Source organism: Eumetopias jubatus, unplaced genomic scaffold (genome assembly GCF_037043125.1).
Source record: "Eumetopias jubatus isolate StellerSeaLion01/CBP00866 unplaced genomic scaffold, mEumJub1_p1.0 scaffold_15, whole genome shotgun sequence".
Classification (NCBI taxonomy): Eukaryota; Metazoa; Chordata; class Mammalia; order Carnivora; family Otariidae; genus Eumetopias; species Eumetopias jubatus.
Genome location: NW_028274821.1, coordinates 1,515,640 through 1,534,359, shown reverse-complemented (window position 1 = coordinate 1,534,359; position 18,720 = coordinate 1,515,640). Strand labels below are relative to the sequence as shown.

Genomic DNA, 18,720 nt, shown 5'->3' with positions numbered 1-18,720 from the left:
CGCCCCAGCAGGGGGGCTCCTGCAGGTACCTTGTGTATGGGGTGAGAGCTTTGTTCACTTAACACCTGCTGTGGGCGAGGCCTTCTCACCCCCACACCCACCCTCTGAGGAAGGCACTCTCGGGGCGAGGTGACTGCATGAACATCACTGATCCCCACGCTGGTGGCACAGCACTGTTGACAAGAGGTGGAGGGGACCTGAGCCGGGCCGGGGGAGCAGCCTGCAGGTTCAAGTCCTCCTGGCCTTCCTGTCAGGGAGTGGGGAGCCTCGCAGGGCTGGAGGGCTCCAGGGAGGGCCTGGGCCCCACACTGGGGAGTGGTGGGCGGTGTCTGGGGGCCAGGACAGAGGTGGCATGGAAGCCCTCCCAACCCCACGATTTCACCAGGTTCCACGGGGACTGACACCTCCCCAGCAACAACGGCCTACAGGAGGGACCATCCACACGGCAGCTTTGCCTCAGGGCTTATCTGGAACACAGCCTCTGCCCAGCCTCCAGGGTGGCAGGGTTACTCGGCTTTCATCTCCAAACCCCGAGACGCTCGCCAGGCTCCCAGCACTGTGAGCTTTCCAGAAGGACACCCCGAGTGCCTTGCCAGTCTCTCACCCGGGCCCCGGAGTGCTGTAGCCAGCCCAGCTGCACACCTCCCCAGCCGCAGCAGGTTCCTGCAGTGTGTGGATGCGCCTCGGAAGCCCCCACCCAGCTGCGCCCACCCCAGACCCTCCAGGCCACGGATGGACCGTCCGGCGGCTGCCTGAGGCTGGGTTCCTTGTGCTGCCTGTGAGGGACGCTAGCAGGTGTCGCTAGCATTGGGCCCTGACTCTTGGACACATGTCCTTGGCAGGGGGCGCCAGAGCCGCCGTCCACACCGCGCTGCAGGGCACCTGCCGCGGGGCTGTGTTCAGCTACGGACCTCTGCCAGAAGGCTCAGGGCTCCTCCCTCGGCGAGCACACACAGCATCCACACGGCGACCACAGCCTTCCCGAAGTGTCCTGTGCTCCCGCGCACTCAGTAGGCAAGGCCCCCCGCCAGGAACTGCTCTGCCAGTCCCTTCCTCCGGCCAGGATCTAAGGGTCCTGTCAGGGGTAAGAGAAGCAGGACCATAGGAAAGCCGGGCGGCCGGTCTCACGCGGAGGCTGAGTCTGCCACGGGGGCGAGGGAGGGGAGGCCGCCTGTGTGCATTTGCAGGGGAACGGGGCGGGGGCTGAGATGGCGGGGCGGGGCGCGGCGGCGGACAGAGCAGGCTGGTCCGGCACACCAGACCCCCGGTCGGAGAACAGCCTTAAATTCCACATGCGACCTTGTCTTGCCTCCCAGAGCCCAGGGGACTCAACCAGGCATGGGGGACAGAGGAGCTGGGCACCCCGGCCCCCTGGCCGCGTCCACCACTGGCCGGCTCTACAGCCTCAGAGAGGGTCGGGGGCAGCCTCCCCTCTCCGGGCAGGGCTTCCTCGGACTCACTCTTCAACACGGCGAGATGGCATCTGGATACCAGGACAACAGGTGACCGGTATGATGTCCTTTGTTCTCTGCCCCAGGCAAGAAGTGGCGCAGGGGTCCTGCCCACTGTGGCCAGCTTGCTGCCAAAGGGGCCTCCTCGGGTGTCAGCAGGCGTGTGCGGAGCAGGCGCATGGCGGCCCCTCAGCGGGGCGGACTCCCAGCTTTGCCCCTGGGTTCCAGTAAAGAGAAAGGTCCCCAGAGGGTCCTGTCCTCTCGCAGTCTCTGTCTCCCCGAGCAGAGGTCGGGGTTGACAGCACAGGGCTCCTTACTGACTTGGACTCTACCACTGCCTAACACGTTCCCACAAGCGGAGCAACACCCCGTTGCCATCTCATCGTGTCTCTGGTCAGGCGTGCAGGCGGGATCCTCTGCTGTAGCAGTCTCACAAAGGCCCAGCTGCAGGCCCGGCTGACCACAGAACCACTTCGGAGCCCGCTCAGGCTGTCGGCGGAGTCTACTTGCTCTCAGCTCCTGGAGGCTGCCCTGGGGTCCTGGCCCCGTGGCCTCTCCATGGACCCCTCAGCGCGTGGCAGCCAACTCCCAGGCCTGCAGAACCGCTCTGACCTCAGGGAGGCCCCCGTCTCCCAGTTAGTTCAGGTCCAGGATAATCTCCCTTTTGATCTATTCAACACAACGAGTTAGGAACCTTAATTACGTTGGCAAATCCCTTTTGACCGATAAGGTAACACGGGGCGGACAGGCAGCCCATCAAACCACAGGTCTGCCCACAGGTGACACAGGGCACATCAGGGGGCGCTCACGGAATTCAAAGGGCCACGCATCTGTCCCTGCTCAGAACGTCAAGAGATGAATTTTATTCTAATCTGTAAAGAAACATAAAACAGCAAAGCATTTTAAAACTGGATTTCTGAACTAAGGTAGATCCCTCACATGACGCGTGCTGAAAGGATGCGTTTCCCCCCTTGTCCTGCCATGCGGCTGGCTCATCATCTGGGAAAGGGGCCCACAGAACAGCTGAAAGACAACGGTCTCTCCAACCCCATTTTGCTCCGTGAGAATGGGAGGCAATGAATACTTGGCAGGAGTGCCGGACAGTTGTGTGGGTTGTGCACTGACATACCCTTCATAGCACATTCAGTGATACCCCCGAGAGCCACATAGTCTGTACATGGCCGTCTGGCTCCGGCTTAAAGCAGAGGTCTCCGGATCTTCCCCGGCTCTCCAGCAGCTGTCCCGAGGCACCAGAGGGGTCTACAACTGTAACTCCCTGGCTGAGGACACTGCTGTGTATACCACTGAATGCAAAACCATTTGGGAACCACCGTGTTTCTGAAACAAGCCTTTCAGTCTCAAAGAAGGTGACTATCCAGACCTCCTGGGAGGGCTTGGACCCTCCTCCAAGCTTACATTCCAGAGAATTTTCCAGCCCCAGCAAACGGTGCTCCTCTGGCTTCTTGAGCCGGCCCACCGCATCCCAACACCTACTCAGCTGCCTCCTCCCTGAACGCCTCCTGGGGTTCCCAGAGCAGGCGGCTCTTCCCAAAGCCACCACGTGTGGTTGTCCTCTGTCCTCAATGCCCACCTGCTCTCCTGGATAGCCCGGCGGGGCCCCGGTCAGGGCCAGCGCAGGGGCCAGCCTGTGAAGGGTGCCCAATACCCTGGCTGCCCTGCCCCCTGAACAGGGATGCCCTGCCTGCTGCGTGCTCTCTGGTTGGAATAGGGCCTGCACCTGAGGGCCCCCAGCCAGCAGGCAGGGAGGCATGTCTGCCCCGATGGTTGCTCAGCAGATCTTCCCCACCCACCTATATGTGGGAGCGGGAGCAGAAGCCTGGGGAGCTGCAAGGAAAGAGGGGTCCAGACTTAAACACAGGGAGCACAGTATGCTTGTGGACACCTGGCTGGAGGGGACCTTTGGCAGTGAGGGGCCTACTAGTCTGAGCCTCAGGAGCAATCAGGGCTGGAGAGAATATGGGGGTTAAGTCAGAAGGTGGAGGAGCCCCAGGAGACCACGGTGGTATTATGGAGGGTGTCCTGGTTCTGCTACTTTGGCAAATGAGGTCGCTTCTCTGTACCTGCTTCCTTACCTGTAAGTTCAGGGTAAAAGTGCCCTTGTTCTAGAGTGGGGTTAAATGAGATAATATTGGGGGGGCTGGTGCTCAGAGGACACGCTCCTCAGACAGTCCCCAGGGCGATTCCAGTTAGGGAGCACACACAGGAGCCCATAACTGGGTGGAGAGATGCCCCTTCTCAGCAGCAGGGGCCGGAAAACATCCATGGCCCTCAGGAGAGAGCACGGGGCATGGGGCTCCAGCCCGGTAGGTCTCCGAAGGCCGGCTGTGGCTGGCACCAAGTCTCCAAACATGCAAACACCGAGCGCTACCAGCCCACTGATTGGGATGGTAACACCCCCCAGACCCATGAGCTCATCACGTCTGTGTCTGGAAGCTCCCCCCGCCCCCCCGGCTCAGTGCCATGTCCTGTCCCCTGCTCTGGGCAGCTGTCCACTCTCCCCACCTGTGTCCACAGCTTCGTCCTCACTATCAGCTGTGAGCACGGCTGTCTACTGCTCTCCACGGCTGCACCATGCTCCTTGAGGACAGATAAAATGCCTCTTCCTCTGTCTCCTTAGCATCCAGTAAGCGTCTGGCACATAAAGGGAGACAAAGCTCTGGCTTGTTTTTCCTTCTGACGAGGAAAGTCCGTCCTAGGGAGCCTGGTTAGGACCCAATCCAACCAGCAGAGGGCGCGAGAGCCACTGAAGATGCACATGGTTGGGGCGGGAGCAGCGAGGCCTCTACAGGAACAAGATTTCCTGGAAATGTTTCTAGCAAGTAACACATTTATAATAGCTATTTCTCTGTCATATTCTTCCCCCTCGCCTATTCCTTGCAAGATTCGTCACTTGGCAGCTGCAAAGGCCTGCAAAGGCTCAGGGCTTGGGAAACTTCCAGAAAATCAGGGCTGTGGCCCCCTTGTCCATCCACATTTCAACAGCTGGAGAGGATTTAGATGCAATTGAGCAGAGATGGGAAAGGACGGGTCCTGAAGGGAGCGCTCATACCCACGGTGGCCCTTGTCCTCCTAGGGCTGTCGGGCACGTCACTGGACTCTCTCAGTAGCTGGGGTTCTCCAGAGGATTCAGCCCTCAGAGTCTCTTAGGGCTACCACTAAAGGGAGTGAACACCCTGTCACCAGGAGTATGCAAGGCACTAGAAAGTGGGGTGAACAATCCCTAAGGACTATTGTGAGAGTCCATTTATTAAATGAGCTGACAACTGTAGACCAGCCAGGTGTAATACAGTATTAGCTTTGAGAAGACTTTAAATCGTTGAGAAGTCAAACATGGTCATAGGGAATGAACCACATAACTTATGTGTCCAAGGCCCCAGTGATGTAAAACTAATGGGTGCTTTTGTGGGGAAAAAACTAAAAAAAAACTAAAAAAAAAAAAAAAAAATTGGGGGGAGGGTCAGGTAACACTTCTGACGTGCAATTGTATGTTTGTGTGATGAGACGGTAGACTAGGGTACCATCCTGCCCGGTTTTGGACCGCCGTTGTCTACCGACAGCGGCATTTACATTTTTAAATGGTCAGAACAAATAAAAATAAGAATACTATTTTGTTACACATGAAAATTAAATAAAACTCAAGTGTCAGTGTGTAGAAATGAAGTGTGCTGGAACAGAGCCAGGATGCGTTACCCCTGGCTGCGTCCACACTGTAGGGCAGAGTGGGGTTGCTGCAACACACTGTCTGTGTGGAAAGCCTAAAATATTGACCTCTCTGGTCCTCTACAGAAAAAGTTGGGGGACTCAAGTCTAGGCTATTAAAACTGGCAAGGAGGATGATTCATCCAGTTCATCTGGGGACACTGAGGCTTGGACAGGGAGTGGGCTTATTCAAGGGCAGAGGAGCAGGAAAGGACCAGAAACCAGGGGTCCTGGGCTCATTGTGGGGTCCTTTGTGTTCTGCATGGCCTTTGGACATTTGCAAACTGGGCCCCTGAGCCCCTTCTTGGCACCCAGGGACAGGTCCAAGATGGTGCAGGAAACACAGGTGGTGGGCTGGGGGGAGCAGGAAAGCCCGACTCCTGACCCCATCCTCACTCAGACCAGCAGGAGTGAGGAGGACTGGCCAGCAGCCCGGGGACTAGAGGCCGGTCCTGGCCTGGTATCAGGGAGGTAGGGCAGCTGTGTAGGCCTCTCTGTCCCCTGGAGCTCCCTCCCCATCCCCCAGTCCTCGGGAGAAGGGATCTCTGTGTCAGGGAGGAGAGATGCACGTGTGAGTCCCTACCTGAGCAGGGACGACAAGATCTGGCCTCCCATCTGCTGCGGAACAGAACCAGGAGGCGGCGGCATGCCCCTCTCAACCTGCCTGGGGGTTGGGGTTGCTTGATCTCAGCCTGGCCCCCGGGGCAGCCTCTCGGGCTGGCTGGGAAGGAGACCCCCGCCCAGGCACACAGACCACAGATGCCTCCAAGGGTGTATGTGTGTATCTGGCACCTGGGGGGCCACCCGTAAGTGCCACCCCTCCCCTTATTATTAGGAGGATGACTGTGGCTTGGCCCCCTCCTTCTCACTAAAAGAAACCGGCAAAAGAAGGGCCAGGGGAGCAGAGGGGCAGAAGGAAGCACCAGCCCGAGGGCAAGAGCAGAAGGTGGGCGAGGTGTAGAAGGATGAGCTGAAAGTAAAAGAAGAAAGAAAGAGGGGAACTGAGTGGAGGGAGGGAAGAGAAGCGGGAAAGTAAAGGAGCAAGGACGAAGAAAACGAAAGAAAGGAGACCTGGCCGGGGGCGCGGGAGGGATCCGGCCTCTGCCCCGGGGCCTCTCCTTATCTGCTGACTCCGCGACCAGTGACCCTGGCGAGTGGGCGACCTGGCACCTGCTGAGATGAAGCCACAAGGGCCCTGCGGGCGGCCTGCACTAACCCTCGCTCTCCCCGAAGGCCGAGCAGCTCCGAGTCCGAACGTGGTCCCTGACGCGCCCCCCGCAAGAGTCAGACCCAGTCTCCGCGGGGCCCGGCACCTTCACTCCGGCGAGAAGCGCCCAGAGCGCAGGGCACATCTCGAGTCCCCCCCAGACTGCCCACATCCGGCCTCGCCGCGGGTGCCCAGCCGCTGGGCGTCCGCATCTGGGCCCCACCGAACCGAGGCCCCAGCGGCCACCGCTGCCGGGCCCTGGGTGTGGACTCGGGCGCTGATCCACGCCGCTGGACTGGGATCCAAGGTCCCTGCGGGAGCCGCCCGAGCCCGGCGGAGGGGTGGGCATGAAGCGGAGGCAGCTGGTGTCTGTGCTTGTCCAGCAAGGTCGCCCTGGGTCTTCGCTGGGTCAGGCCCGTTATTACCTGCCTGTAATCTTTTAAAATTCACACTTCTAAAGAAAACCACACGTTTAAGAAAAATAACCACAAAACAAAAATAAAGTAACACATTCCAAAGGAGCAAGTTTGTAAAATACCCGAAAAGGGATAATTTGAAGGGAAGTGGGAGGGATGTGTCTTAAGTCGCTGTCTCAAAACCCGATTTGAGCCCCGAGCTCACAGGGCTTTGAAATGATCCGAAACGAAAAGTCCACACTTGACATCGAAATTTTCGTAAAGGAAGGCGCACAGAGACCAGCTTCTCCAACGAGAAAGTAACTCGGCGGTCCCTGGGAGATGTGACCTGCGAGCCTAAGGACCCCGAGATTTTCCGCTTAGAAGGCAGGACAGAGGTCGCCAGTCTCGAATCCACGCACTAGGCGCAAGAGCAGAGCGCAGGCCGAAGCCGGACGCCGCGTTCCCGGCGCTGCCAATCCGAGATCGAGCGGACGCGGGCGCCGCCACCGCCTGCGGGCCCCGCGCCGGGGGCCATCAGAACTGAAGGCTTCCCGGAGGAAAGGGGGGAGAGGAGGATGCCCCGCGTGCGGGGCGCCGAAGCTGCGTTGCGCGTGCTCGGGAAGGCGGCCTGAGCGGGGCGCCGGGCGCGGGGCTGCACGGGGCCCCCCGGGGCCCGGAGGCCCGTCGGGGCTCGGTTTCCCGCTCTGTGGACCGGGAGGAAGTGTGGGACTCCCCGTAGGCAGCTGCTGGGCGATTGCCCTCGGAGGTGAGCCGACTGGTCCAGAAGCAACCTACCCTCCATTCCCGCCCCACGCCGTTTTGCCGCATAAGATCCAAACCCGCGGCCAGTGGGAGAGGAGACGCCAGGACACGGGCGGGGGTCGGGTGGGGGCCGGAGGGGAGTTGGTCCCAGGACCCTCCAGGCGGTGCAGAAACACCACCGCGGGCCGCCGATCTCGCCCAGGCCTGCGCACTCGAGTCTCAGCTTCCCCGGCTGCACTTAGGACCCCTAAGGCGAACGACTCCAGAATCCCACCGGGAGCCTCCGGGGGCGGAGGCGGCTTGGCTGGCGGAGGGGGAGAGTCTGGAACCTGCGCACCCGGGCTGAGGGGATTGGTTAGGGAGGGAGGTAACCCCCTTCCCCGCGTCTCCCCTGCAGCGCGGCTGTGGGGTCCGGAAGGGCAGAGCAGTGGGGGAATGGGGCCCAGCCGGCGTCGGGGCGGCGCCGGGACCCCCCCTGCCACCCGAAGCCCCTCGCCGCCCGCCGCCGGGAGAGGGTGGCTGGCCTCGGGCGCTGAGGTCACCTTTTCCACTGCGCCCGCCGCGAGCGGACGGTTTCCGGGATTTTCGCGGCGGCGGCGGCTGGAGGCCCCAGCCGGGTCCCAGGCATTGGCCGGGCTGCTGCGCCCCTGGGGTGGGGGCTGCGAGGCTCGGACTGGGAGGAGGGACCCGCTGGGAACCCTTTGCCGGCTAACAACGCTGCAGTTCCCGAGCAGAGGAGGCCCAGCCGCTGCGCGCGCGCATTGTTTTCGCCTAAAAGGGGTTTATCTTCGGGTCTGCTTTGGGATCGTGCCGCGCGGGGAGACCTCGTCCGGTGGAGGGAGGTCAGAGGCCTTCCCGCCTGGGGGTGGTCTGAGGGGGTGATGGGCCGGGCTCCCTCAGTACTTTGCGCCGGCCGAGGCCTCCGACTGCTTCCCGAAGGGCATTCTCCATAGAGCCCCCGGGCCTCATTGCCCGCGCCGCAGACCTCGCTGGGCCATTGAGAAAGAGTCCTGGCGGGTGTCCAAAGAGCTGGGGGAGGCTCTCTGGGCCTTGACACCTGTGAAATGAGGTGCGGGCTGGGCTGCGCTGGTCTTCTGACTCCCCCAAATCTAGAGATGAGGTCTAACCCTGAAAATGACCTTCTTTCCCCAAAACCTGACCGAGGAGGCCAACTGGGGGCCACATGGGTTTGGTGAGGGCTGCTCAATACCCAATATGACTCCCAACGGGTCTTCATCTAAAGAACCTGAGACCCCGCCCCCCCAAATAGCAATTGAATGGGGAAGAGATGTTCAAAGCTGGGCAGCTTCCATCAGGGGCCCAAATAGGAGTGAAGGGATGGAATGGGGGTGGCTGGGCCTAACCCTCCAACGAAAACGCCTCCAGGCTATGCCCTTGGAAAGACCCCGAAGCAGGGAGGAGGAGGAGATGGAGGAGGAGGGGGAGGCGGCAGGGGCCAGCGAGCCCTACAGGGGTGGGGGGAGCTGAGAGGGGAAGAGTGTGATGCTGATATATGCAGGGAGCAACAGCAAACCAGCCCTGCCCCCTCGGCCTCTGGACCAGTGCAGTCCAGGGCTGCCCAGCGCTGCACGAGACACTGGCTTTTCTCTCCTGCACTGGTGGCAGCGTGGCCCCACCCACCATCGTACCACCTCTCACTGGGAGGGAGGCCTGCTCGTGTGGGGTACTGTCATTCTCAGTGGGTCCCACACTGTCCCCTTCCAAACAACCACCATGTGACTCACAGGACCATCCAAACGTGGAGCACCTGGAGGCCACCTTTCAGACCTGATGATGGCTGTTATGTTCAGGAAGGGGCAGCCCTAGAAAAAGTCACTCAGCCACTGTGGGGGGAGGCAGCTGGGATCTTAGAGCCTCTGGTAAGACATTCTCTTTGTCCCTATGGACAAAGAGTCTTGGCCACCTCCTACTTCATGAAGGGTCTAGGGCAGGTGCCAGGGCTTGGAACTGGCCTCAGGATCTCATTGTCAGCAGCTGGAGCTAGAGAGATTGCATCAACTTTCAGAGAGTAGGGCCATGGGTATGGTAGGCCCTATTTCCCAGAAGCAAACACAGAGGACGTCAGAGTTCACAGAGTGGCAGAAGTGGTCCAGGACCTCGGCAATGGGATGGGAGAGGAGGGCTGGCACTCTCCCCAGCCTCCCAGAGACACTCATCCACCCCACTGACAACCCACCCTCCTTGCCCAGACAAACTGTGTACTCCTCCCCAGCAGACCTGTGGGGCACAGGGCTGCAGGACCTCCTGTTCAGTCATCAGAGCCTCCCTGGAGCCCTGCAGCAGCAGCTCCTCAGGACAGGTCAGGAGGCTGAGGCCCAGAAGGGGCAGCGGCTTGCCAGGAGTAGCAGAGCCAAGGAGAGAGAGACTCAGCAGAGATCTGGGGAGATTGTTCACCCCACAGCCTGGGTTTATATTTCTGCAGCGACGAAGGGGAGCCAGGGAAGGCTGGACCTCCCTCAATCATATGGGGGGACTCTAAGTCTCAGAGACCAGTAGGGCGACGCCAGAGTTTGTCTCCAGACTCCCACTGCACCCTGTGGCCCCTCATCCAGCTCAGCCCTGTGCTCTTACTCTAAAGCTGGGAAAAGGTGGAGCTGCCGCATTTCCTTCCTGGGCATCCATCTCTTCCTCTAAGTAGGGGGACAGAACCCACCCCACAGGAGGGGGATCGCCAAGGAGGATGTGCCCCTGCATCTCTTGGCAATATAAGCAAATCCCGGCTGGAGAACCTCTCAGGGCAGCTCAGGACAGATGAGGCCATGTCTGGTAAACTGAGGCGAGAGTGCGCAGGTGCGGCCGCTGCTCTGAGAGTTGCACCCCTGCCTGCTGCTGCACCCCACCCTGGCGGGTGACTCTGAGCGCGGGCCAGGAGGCTGTGCGTGGCTACTCCTCTCCCAGCCAAGCTGCGCGGCCTCTGCCTCTCCTCCCCCGACCTCTCCAGGGCTCCCTAACCTCTGGCCAGGCCGCTGCCTTCCTAGCTGTCCCCGGTCTTTCTTTACTGCCCCTTGCCCAGCCCTGCCTGCCTCTGTGCCCTCCGGCACGTCGCGGCCGGCTGGCTCCCGCGCTTCCGTCGGCCTCTCTGTGCTCACGCCTCGGCGTCTGTGGCACCCTCTCATCACTGTCTCGCGTCTTGTGTGGCCTCGCTGTTTCGCGCCCACCCCTCTCTCACCTCTCTCTCGAACCCTCCGCTCCCATCTCTGGGGGTCTGGTCTCCGAGCTCTCCCGCTCTCTCCTTCCTGGGCGTGCGCTCCGCTGGGTCCCCTCGGTCTCGTCGGCCCGCCCCTCTCGCGGCCCCCTCCCTCCCGCCTCCTTCCCCTCTCCGGCCTCCCTCGGGCTCGGCCTGGGGGGTGGGGGCGGCGGCGCGGGGCGGGGCGGCCGGGCGGGGCGGGGCGGGGCGGTGACGCGGGACCGGCCGGGCTAGAGGCGCGGCGGCGCGGGGCGGGGAGGCAGTCCCGGGTCCGACCGGCCGAGCCCCGCGCGCCCCGCCCGCGCCCTGCGCCTCCGCCCGGCCGGCCGGCGGGGGGAGGGGGCATGAGCCGGTGCCCGCGCACCGCCCCGAGCTGCGGGCCGGCCTAGAGCCCCGCGCGGGCCCCGCGCCCGAGCCGCCACCGCCACCGAGCCGCGGGCGCCGCGATGCAGCGGTCTGGGGACCCCGGCGCCGCGCGCTTCGGGCCGCCCGAGGGCTGCGCCGACCACCCGCCGCATCGCTACCGCAGCTTCATGATCGAAGAGATCCTCACCGAGCCGCCGGGGCCCAAGGGCGCCGCGCCCGCCGCCGCCGCTGCTGCCGCGGCGGGCGAGCTGCTCAAGTTCGGCGTGCAGGCGCTGCTGGCCGCGCGGCCCTTCCACAGCCACCTGGGTACGTGCGGGGCCGGGCGTTGTGGGGAGCGAGCCGCTCTGCCTCGAGGACGCAGCTCTGGGTGCACAGGCCCCGGCCGCTCCCAGGGCGCGCTCCAGCCAGGGAAGCGAGGGGCAGGCGCCGGGCCGCGCAGAAAGCAGGCCTGGTGCCGGCAAAGCCAGGCCGGCTGGGGGGGCGTCCGCTCTCTCCTTCACCGCCGACCTGCGGCCTCCGGTCGGGGCCCCGAGCCCGCATCCCCAGAGCGGGCGCAGGACCAGACTGCGAATGTCAGACTGCGGGTCAGAGCGACCTCGGGCCTCGGGCTCCCGGGCCTAAGCCGCAGAGGGCTGGTCGGGAGTGGCCGCGGCTGCCCATGGCGGGGAAGCCGGACCTTTGGGGCAGAAGCCCATGTCTCCGAGGACTGTGCTGGGGGCTAACGCTGGTTCCGGGGACTCCGGTGGGGGAGCAACGGCCTCTGCCGCAGCGCGATGCCCGTGGGCCTCACCTGGGGACACGAGGCCTGGCTGTGAGCCGCTGCCGCCTGGCCCTTTCCCTCCAGGTCGGCTGGGCCTCCTGGGATCTTGAGCTGCCTGTTCTGGCTTTTTCTGCCGCCATCGGTTCTCTTCCTTCCTTGGCTGATCCTGCCTTTTCCTGCTGGTTCTCTTCTCGGTACCCCTTCTTCTTCTGGCCTTTCCCGGTCTCTCTCCCCCCCATCGGTGGACTTTTCGATGGGGTCCGTCTGCCCTCCCTGTCCCCCCTTCCCCCAAGGATCGCTCGTCTCCTCCTCACATTTGCCCGCACCTTGCCCGGCCCTGGCCGACTCCAGCGGGCGAGCATCTGCAGCCCCAGTGATGCCTGCCGGGGAAGGGAGGCCCCGTACATCCCAGCAGGAGCCCCACCCTGCAAACGGCCTTGCTCTGCACCCAAGACCCTCAGGCCCAGGCCCCGCCAGCGCGGAGGGCCGCAGGGCCAGTTTGTTCGTTTTCATGCAGCTCTGATGCAGCCTCTCCGCAGCTCTTTGCACTGTCGTTAACAATTCGTTTGAAGCGGGGGGAGGGGGGGAAATCATCGTCATAGGACTAATGAAAAATGGAAACGTCTTCGAGGGAAGAGTCTCAACAGAGAAAACAGGAAGGACAATTTCCCGATGCGGGGAGATGCTTGGAGTCTTTGCGGAGCGCCCAACCTCACCCCCGCAAGTGACCCCCGTCTGCCCGCCGCGTGGCTGTGGCACGGGCACAGAGGAGCAGACGCACTCACGCGGTTAATGTTCTGGTTTCGGGACACAGTGATGCCAACTTGGTTGGGGCAAACACTCACCTTCCTGACTCACTGCCATTTCTTCTTGCTTTCCCTTTTCTGTGGAAGACACACTGTGCTTCTCAGAGCCCCGACTTTATTCATTGAGAATCCCAGTGGCTGCTGGGGCCTGGGGGACACCAGGCAGAGGCCCGGGTGGGGGAGGTCCCCCCTCCCAGACTTCAGTGACACTGGCTTTGAAGAGGGTCACCCTAGGCAAGCGGCCCAAATCTTGACCTTTGTGGCCAGACAGGAAGGTTTTGTGCTGGGTGGCACTGGCCAAGTGTGGCGAGCACTCCCACGGCGCACAGTGTAGGGGTTCTCCAGGAGGAGGAGCATGGCCCAAGCTCACCGGCTCCCTACTCTCTCTTCTTGCAGCCGTGTTGAAAGCTGAGCAGGCTGCGGTGTTTAAGTTCCCTCTGGCGCCGCTGGGCTGTTCCGGGCTAGGCTCGGCGTTACTGGCAGCAGGGCCTGGACTGCCCGGTGCCCCTGGCACACCGCACCTGCCTCTTGAGCTGCAGCTCCGTGGGAAGTTGGAGACACCGGGCACCGGGGATCCGGGCGCCAAGGCCAAGAAGGGGCGTCGGAGCCGCACGGTGTTTACTGAGCTGCAGCTGATGGGCCTAGAGAAACGCTTTGAGAAGCAGAAGTACCTCTCCACGCCGGACAGGTAGCCATGGGGCCAGGCTGAGCCCAGCGGGTTGTGGGAGGGGTCTGCTAGCCCTGCTGAAGGTGCACCATGATCTTTCCAGAATAGATCTCGCTGAATCCCTGGGCCTGAGCCAGTTGCAGGTGAAGACGTGGTACCAGAATCGGAGGATGAAGTGGAAGAAAATAGTGAGTGTGCTTGTGACTTTTTGCACCCCGGTCACCACCAGGCCCTTGTGCCCTCCAGGAGCTCCCCACCACCACCACCACCACCACCACCACCACCACCACCACCACCACCACCATCACCACCACCAGGCCCCTGTGCCCTCCAGGAGCTCCCACCCCCACCCCCACCGCGGAGACATCTACCCAATCCTTCCAGTTCCCTCCGTGCCTGGTGCCCACAGGGACCCTCTCTGTGCTCTCCCTCCCTCTGGGTGCCCCAGCACAGCCCACATTCCTTCGTGCTCCGCTGCACCTTCAGGCCTTCCGGCAGCTTTGAACCCCTAGGCCCGACCCTTCGGTTGCTTTCCCCAGCAGCGCTCGGATGGCCGCCATTTCCCCGGGCTAGGCGCGGCCTCGGACGGCCTCGTTGTGCCGGGCAGGTCCTGCCTGGGCACAGGGCGCGGGGTCCCGCTCCCCGGTCCTAGCTCACCGCCGTGCGGCCATCCTACGCGCAGGTGCTGCAGGGCGGCGGCCTGGAGTCTCCCACCAAGCCCAAGGGGCGGCCCAAGAAGAACTCCATTCCCACGAGCGAACAGCTCACGGAGCAGGAGCGCGCCAAGGAGGCGGAGAAGCCGGCGGAGGCGCCAGGCGAGACCATCGACAGGAGCCGCGAGGACTGAGCGCCCAAAGCGTCGACCGGGGCCCCCTCCGCCCGCTGGAAGCCGCGAGCCGGCCCTTCCGCGGCCACGCCGTTTGCTTTCTAAACGTTTTATTATTACCTTGAATGCGGACAGTTAGGGGCAAAGCGAGAAAGGACACAGACCCTGCAGCGAAGCCCGGCCCCAGTGCACTCCCAGCCCTGGCCTGGGGACTCGCGTCCGGCACGGCGGACGGACGCCTGGGCCCGGAGCTCCGCGCGCATTCACGCCCCGCTCCTCTCCCGCACTCCCACCCGCCTCGGCCGGCCCTCCGCGGCCTGACGCCGCCGGCACACACTCGCTTCCGCCCGTCGGGGACCCCGCCGCCGGGCTCAGGCCACTACGGCCCGATAGGGCGCCCCGACAGCCCGGCGGCTCTACCCTGAGGCCGGGTCCCCCACGGCGCTGGGGCTCCTACCCCTCTCTTGCGAAGACAGTGATTTTTTTCCAATAAAATATTTTATGACACAGCGGGGCTTGATGAAGGGGTTTCTGAGTCTGCGGGGCTGGAGGAGGGGGGTCGCGGCGGTTCGTAAGAGGGACACTCGCACTGGCTTCTGAAACACCCTCTCCCCACGCTTTGCGGGAGCGAACTGTGACCTGCCCCCACGGGCTCGGACTGGCAGGGCAGGCGGCCCAGTTGCTGCAGGATCCCAGCAATCGCTTCCTCTCGGCGTGAGGGTCCAAGGCGAGCCTCCTCCCCTTTCTTCCCAGGCCAGGGCTCCCGCGGTAGCAGCGGGGCTGCACAGGGGTCTCGCAGAGGAGTAGGAGCCCCAGGCCGCGGTGGGGCTGGCTCCGGAAGTGTCCCGGGGCTGAGAGCCGCCTCCGGTTGTTGGTTCGGTCTCCAGGGACTTGAAGAACCGCCTGTGAGGTCCTCGAGATGGTCCCGGTCCGCTCTCGTGAGGCAGACGGGGAGCCCCGGCTCCGAGGTCCACACAGAGGCGCGCCACCCGGCCTCAACAGTGCCTGCGCCAGGTCTTAACGTTTTGTGCAGTACATGCCCAGCGGCGGCGCCTAGCCCCGAGGTCCGACTCCGGCAGCAAGGGCACCTGACCTAGGCAGAGGACAGAGAGCCTCCCCAGTTCTCGCAGGGTGCCCTTTCCAGGGGTGCAGCTTGGTGGCATGTGCCCGCGGTGCCCTCTCCTCACACACGGGAAGGCTTCAGCTGACTTCTGACTCTCTAGGTTGGACTGCGCAGGCCTGTGGGTTCCAGTCTTTGCACTTCCTATGAGGACGAAGAGCAGGGCCTGGGGATGGAGAGATGGCCACTTTGCTGGTTAAAGCTCAGGGAGAGGCCCCATATTGGCCCTGCAGAATTTCAAGCGGGACCAAGTCCTCCAGACACAAATACGGGGGACAGAGATTCAGGTTTTGCATCTCCAAATGTGAAAATGACAGTTATGGCCTCCACCTGTGGTGACGACGGCTTCCTTCAAATTGCAGCTTGAGCGTTCCTTGGGGAAATCATCTCTTGGCTTTCCAGTCCCGGAGCACCGCGGGCGTATGGTCAAGGCCGGGAAGAGTGAGAGAGTGGGTTCTTTCTGAGGGCTGCAGACAATTCTCCACGCGCCCCAGCCCTGCCAGGTCTCAGGGAAACCAGCTCAAAGGCTGTTAGCTCCACCTTGCAAACAGCTTCCAGCCTACTCGCTGGCCAGCGTCCCGAGGAGAAACCCTGGGCGGCCCAGGCGCGCCGGAGGGATCGGATCTTCTGTGTAGGCTGCACCCCTGATCCCTTCAGGCCCTGCGGGTTACCCCCAGGTGGCTACACGTGGCGGTGGGAGGTGACCTTCCTGCCCCAAGCCCAGAGCAGCCCAGCGAGGGTTGCGGCTGTGTGTCCGTCTCTCCACTTCAGAAGGGAGGAAAGAGAAGGTCCCACAAATTTTGTCCCGATTGGGCCCTGGGTGCAGATTCCAGCTACAGCCTCTGTCAGCCGCGGGGAGCTGTAGAAGGAAAGAGGCTCCAAGAGAAGAGAAGGAGGGGTTCTGACCCACTCCTCCAAGTCGGTTCTGGGGCCCCAGGTTGGACTCACTCTGAGGAATGCGACCTTAGGCAGACTGCCCTGCGGTTCTGCGGCGTTTCCTCAAGGCAGCCCCCTCACTGGACTGCACGGAAGGGCCTCGAGGGACGAGGGCTTGGGGGGAGGGGGCCGTCCGGCGAATTGGGAGCCAGAGCACAGGGGCCCCAATATTCCAGCGACGGCAGACCCTCCAGACGCAGATGGGGAGCCTGAGCAGGCCCTGCTGGCGAGAGGTCACCAGCCCGTCAGAGGGGGAGCTGGGGCCCCAGTGCGGGCGGCGGTGGGAGGGGTTCCCGGCACCGCCTGCGCCGCTGCGCCCCTCGGTGGGCAGGGGAAGGGGCGGCCGGCCGGGCAGCTCGGGGCTCCGTGCTCGGGAAGCCCGGGGCGGGGGAGCTCAGCCCTTCCCGGAGAAGCCACGACGTGCCCACGGCGCCCCAGACTTGGCTCGCAGCCCGCGGCCCGAGCCGCGACTCCGGGAGAAGGGCCTCATCCTCCCCACGGAGGTGACGCGGTGCGTCCGCGGGAAGCCACCCCGCGCAGAGGCCCCTCCCGGCCCAGCAGTGCGCGCGCCCCCCACCGCAGGCCCGGCGGCGGGGAGGGACGGTCTCCTCGCCCCCTCCCCGCTCCCCGGCCACATGAATGTCTTCTCCGCCCCAAGGTCCTGGGAAACACAACGCCCGCGGTTGTGCGGGGGCGAACGAGGTCGCGGCTGCGCCCCGGGAGCGCAGGGCCGGCGGCCGGGGGAGGGAGCGGGCTCGGGCGTCTCGCGAGAGCCGCGGCGCTGGGGTGGGGGCTGGGGGAGCTCCCGCGGCGGCAGGGACCCTCCCGGCTGGAAGGTCCCGGGGCCGCCCGAGGGCTGAGCAGCGCCGAGTTAGCCGGGTAGCCGCGTCGGGCTATAGCCGCCAAATCTGCGCTTTCCGTGCTTCCGGGGAGGAGGAGAGGGGAGTTGGCGGGGCTGGGCAGTAGGGGAGACTTTGGGGGAGGGTTGGCTGCAGGGCAGAGCCGGGGAGGGAGACTGTGACCCCGACCCTGAACAAGTCGTTCTCGTCGGTGGAAGCGGGACCCCAGCTCGGGAGGCACACCGGAGCGTTCGGGGAGAGCGTGGTCCGATCGAGGGGGGCCTGAGGCCCGCAGCCCGTCCCCAGCTTCCTCCCAGAGCCGGCACCGCCAGGACGTGACAGGTGCAGCTGGGAGCGGGGGCTCCCCACGCCACGCCACTTTGTAAAATACAGAGTTTACTCTGGCTTAACCCTTTCCCTGTTCGGAGTTCCCCTGGAAGCCACTGGTGGGAACCCATAAGTTGGAAGAAAAAAACCTCTCAAACACCGCCTCCCCACTTTAGGGAGTGGGGGAGCCTTACTCCCTCAGTGAGTGGGGCAGAAAGGTGGCCAAAGAGACTGGGCCGTGCATGCAGTCAGCCTGGCTCTGCTGGCCGGGTCCCCGGGCCCTGGACACAGGGTACAGTGAAAGGCAGGTCCTCCTCCTGTCTGCAGTAAGGCCCAGTGAGGCACCTCCTGACCTAGCTTTTCAGGCGCCTCTCCCTTCTAGGACTTAAAAAGTCCCCTTCATGGGCACCTGGGTGACTCAGTTGGTTGGGCGACTGCCTTCGGCTCAGGTCATCATCCTGGAGTCCCGGGGTCGAGTCCCACATCGGGCTCCCTGCTCGGCGGGGACTCTGCTTCTCCCTCTGACCCTCTTCCCTCTCGTGCTCTCTCTCATTCTCTCTCTCTCAAATAAATAAAATCTTAAAAAAAAAAAAAGCCCCCTTCCTAGTTCTTATACCATATTACTGAATCTCATCAAGTTTAAGACAACATCTTCCCTTTTCTGAAATCTGAGTTCATACGACAGTTTGGGGGGAGGTGTCCAGGGCACTGTGAGCCCTGTGTCTGCAGGTGTGACTGTCCCTGCAGCAGGTGCACTGATTCCTCCCCCCGCCCTCGATGGAGAGAGCCAGGAAGCCAGCTGGAGGGGAGACCTTCCTTGAGGTGCAGGGAGGGGCGGGGAGCAGATCACCCTCCAGGCAGAGGCCAAGGGGCTCAGGATTTTGGCTGCAGGATGGCACGAATTCAGAGGCAGCTCTGACCTCAGAGGAGTTTTAGGAACACCTCAAGCCATTGATTTCCCTAATAGTTTCCTTTTTATGTAAACTCACTAGAGATCTGGTTGTGGGGGGGGGGGGGGAATCAAGGTGTAAGTAGGCCCAAAAGAGATCTTTGAGTAAGTATAACATAAAAATTCTGGCTACATAAAAGCATTGGGTCATGACTCTATTGGCAATGTCTTCGTACATTTTCTTTCTTAGTGCTTCCGGAAATATCAGTGTCTGGCTTCAGTGGCATCATGGACCCTGATACTAACCAAGCCCTTCCGTGGGCCACTCATTCATTTAACAAAGCCGTTACTGAGTGTGGCAGGCAGTTCCCAGAACCGTGACGCAGGCCCTTTCCCTATGTGGATCCAGTGACAGCCCAGTAAGGTGGGTACCTTACT

General features: G+C 62.8%; 2 protein-coding genes across 2 annotated transcripts in view; one reads left to right on the top strand and one right to left on the bottom strand.

The window, feature by feature from the left end:
• PTPDC1 (protein tyrosine phosphatase domain containing 1) overlaps positions 1-18,720 on the bottom strand; it is a gene marked incomplete in the record, with an annotated part of 669,594 nt that overhangs the window by 79,202 nt on the left and 571,672 nt on the right.
• Positions 11,193-14,192, top strand: BARX1 (BARX homeobox 1). The gene is made up of 4 exons (XM_028093042.1): positions 11,193-11,418; positions 13,075-13,366; positions 13,449-13,533; positions 14,028-14,192. Exons 1-4 carry the CDS (start codon positions 11,193-11,195, stop codon positions 14,190-14,192), a joined length of 768 nt encoding a protein of 255 aa, XP_027948843.1.

What these genes read in the sequence shown, in the direction of transcription:
- BARX1 (XM_028093042.1), top strand. Translation starts at nt 11,193, where the DNA reads ATGCAGCGGTCTGGGGACCCCGGCGCCGCGCGCTTCGGGCCGCCCGAG. An exon ending in GCCCTTCCACAGCCACCTGG is followed by an intron (nt 11,419 to 13,074) that starts GTACGTGCGGGG and finishes CTCTTCTTGCAG; the next exon opens with CCGTGTTGAAAGCTGAGCAG. An exon ending in GGATGAAGTGGAAGAAAATA is followed by an intron (nt 13,534 to 14,027) that starts GTGAGTGTGCTT and finishes TCCTACGCGCAG; the next exon opens with GTGCTGCAGGGCGGCGGCCT.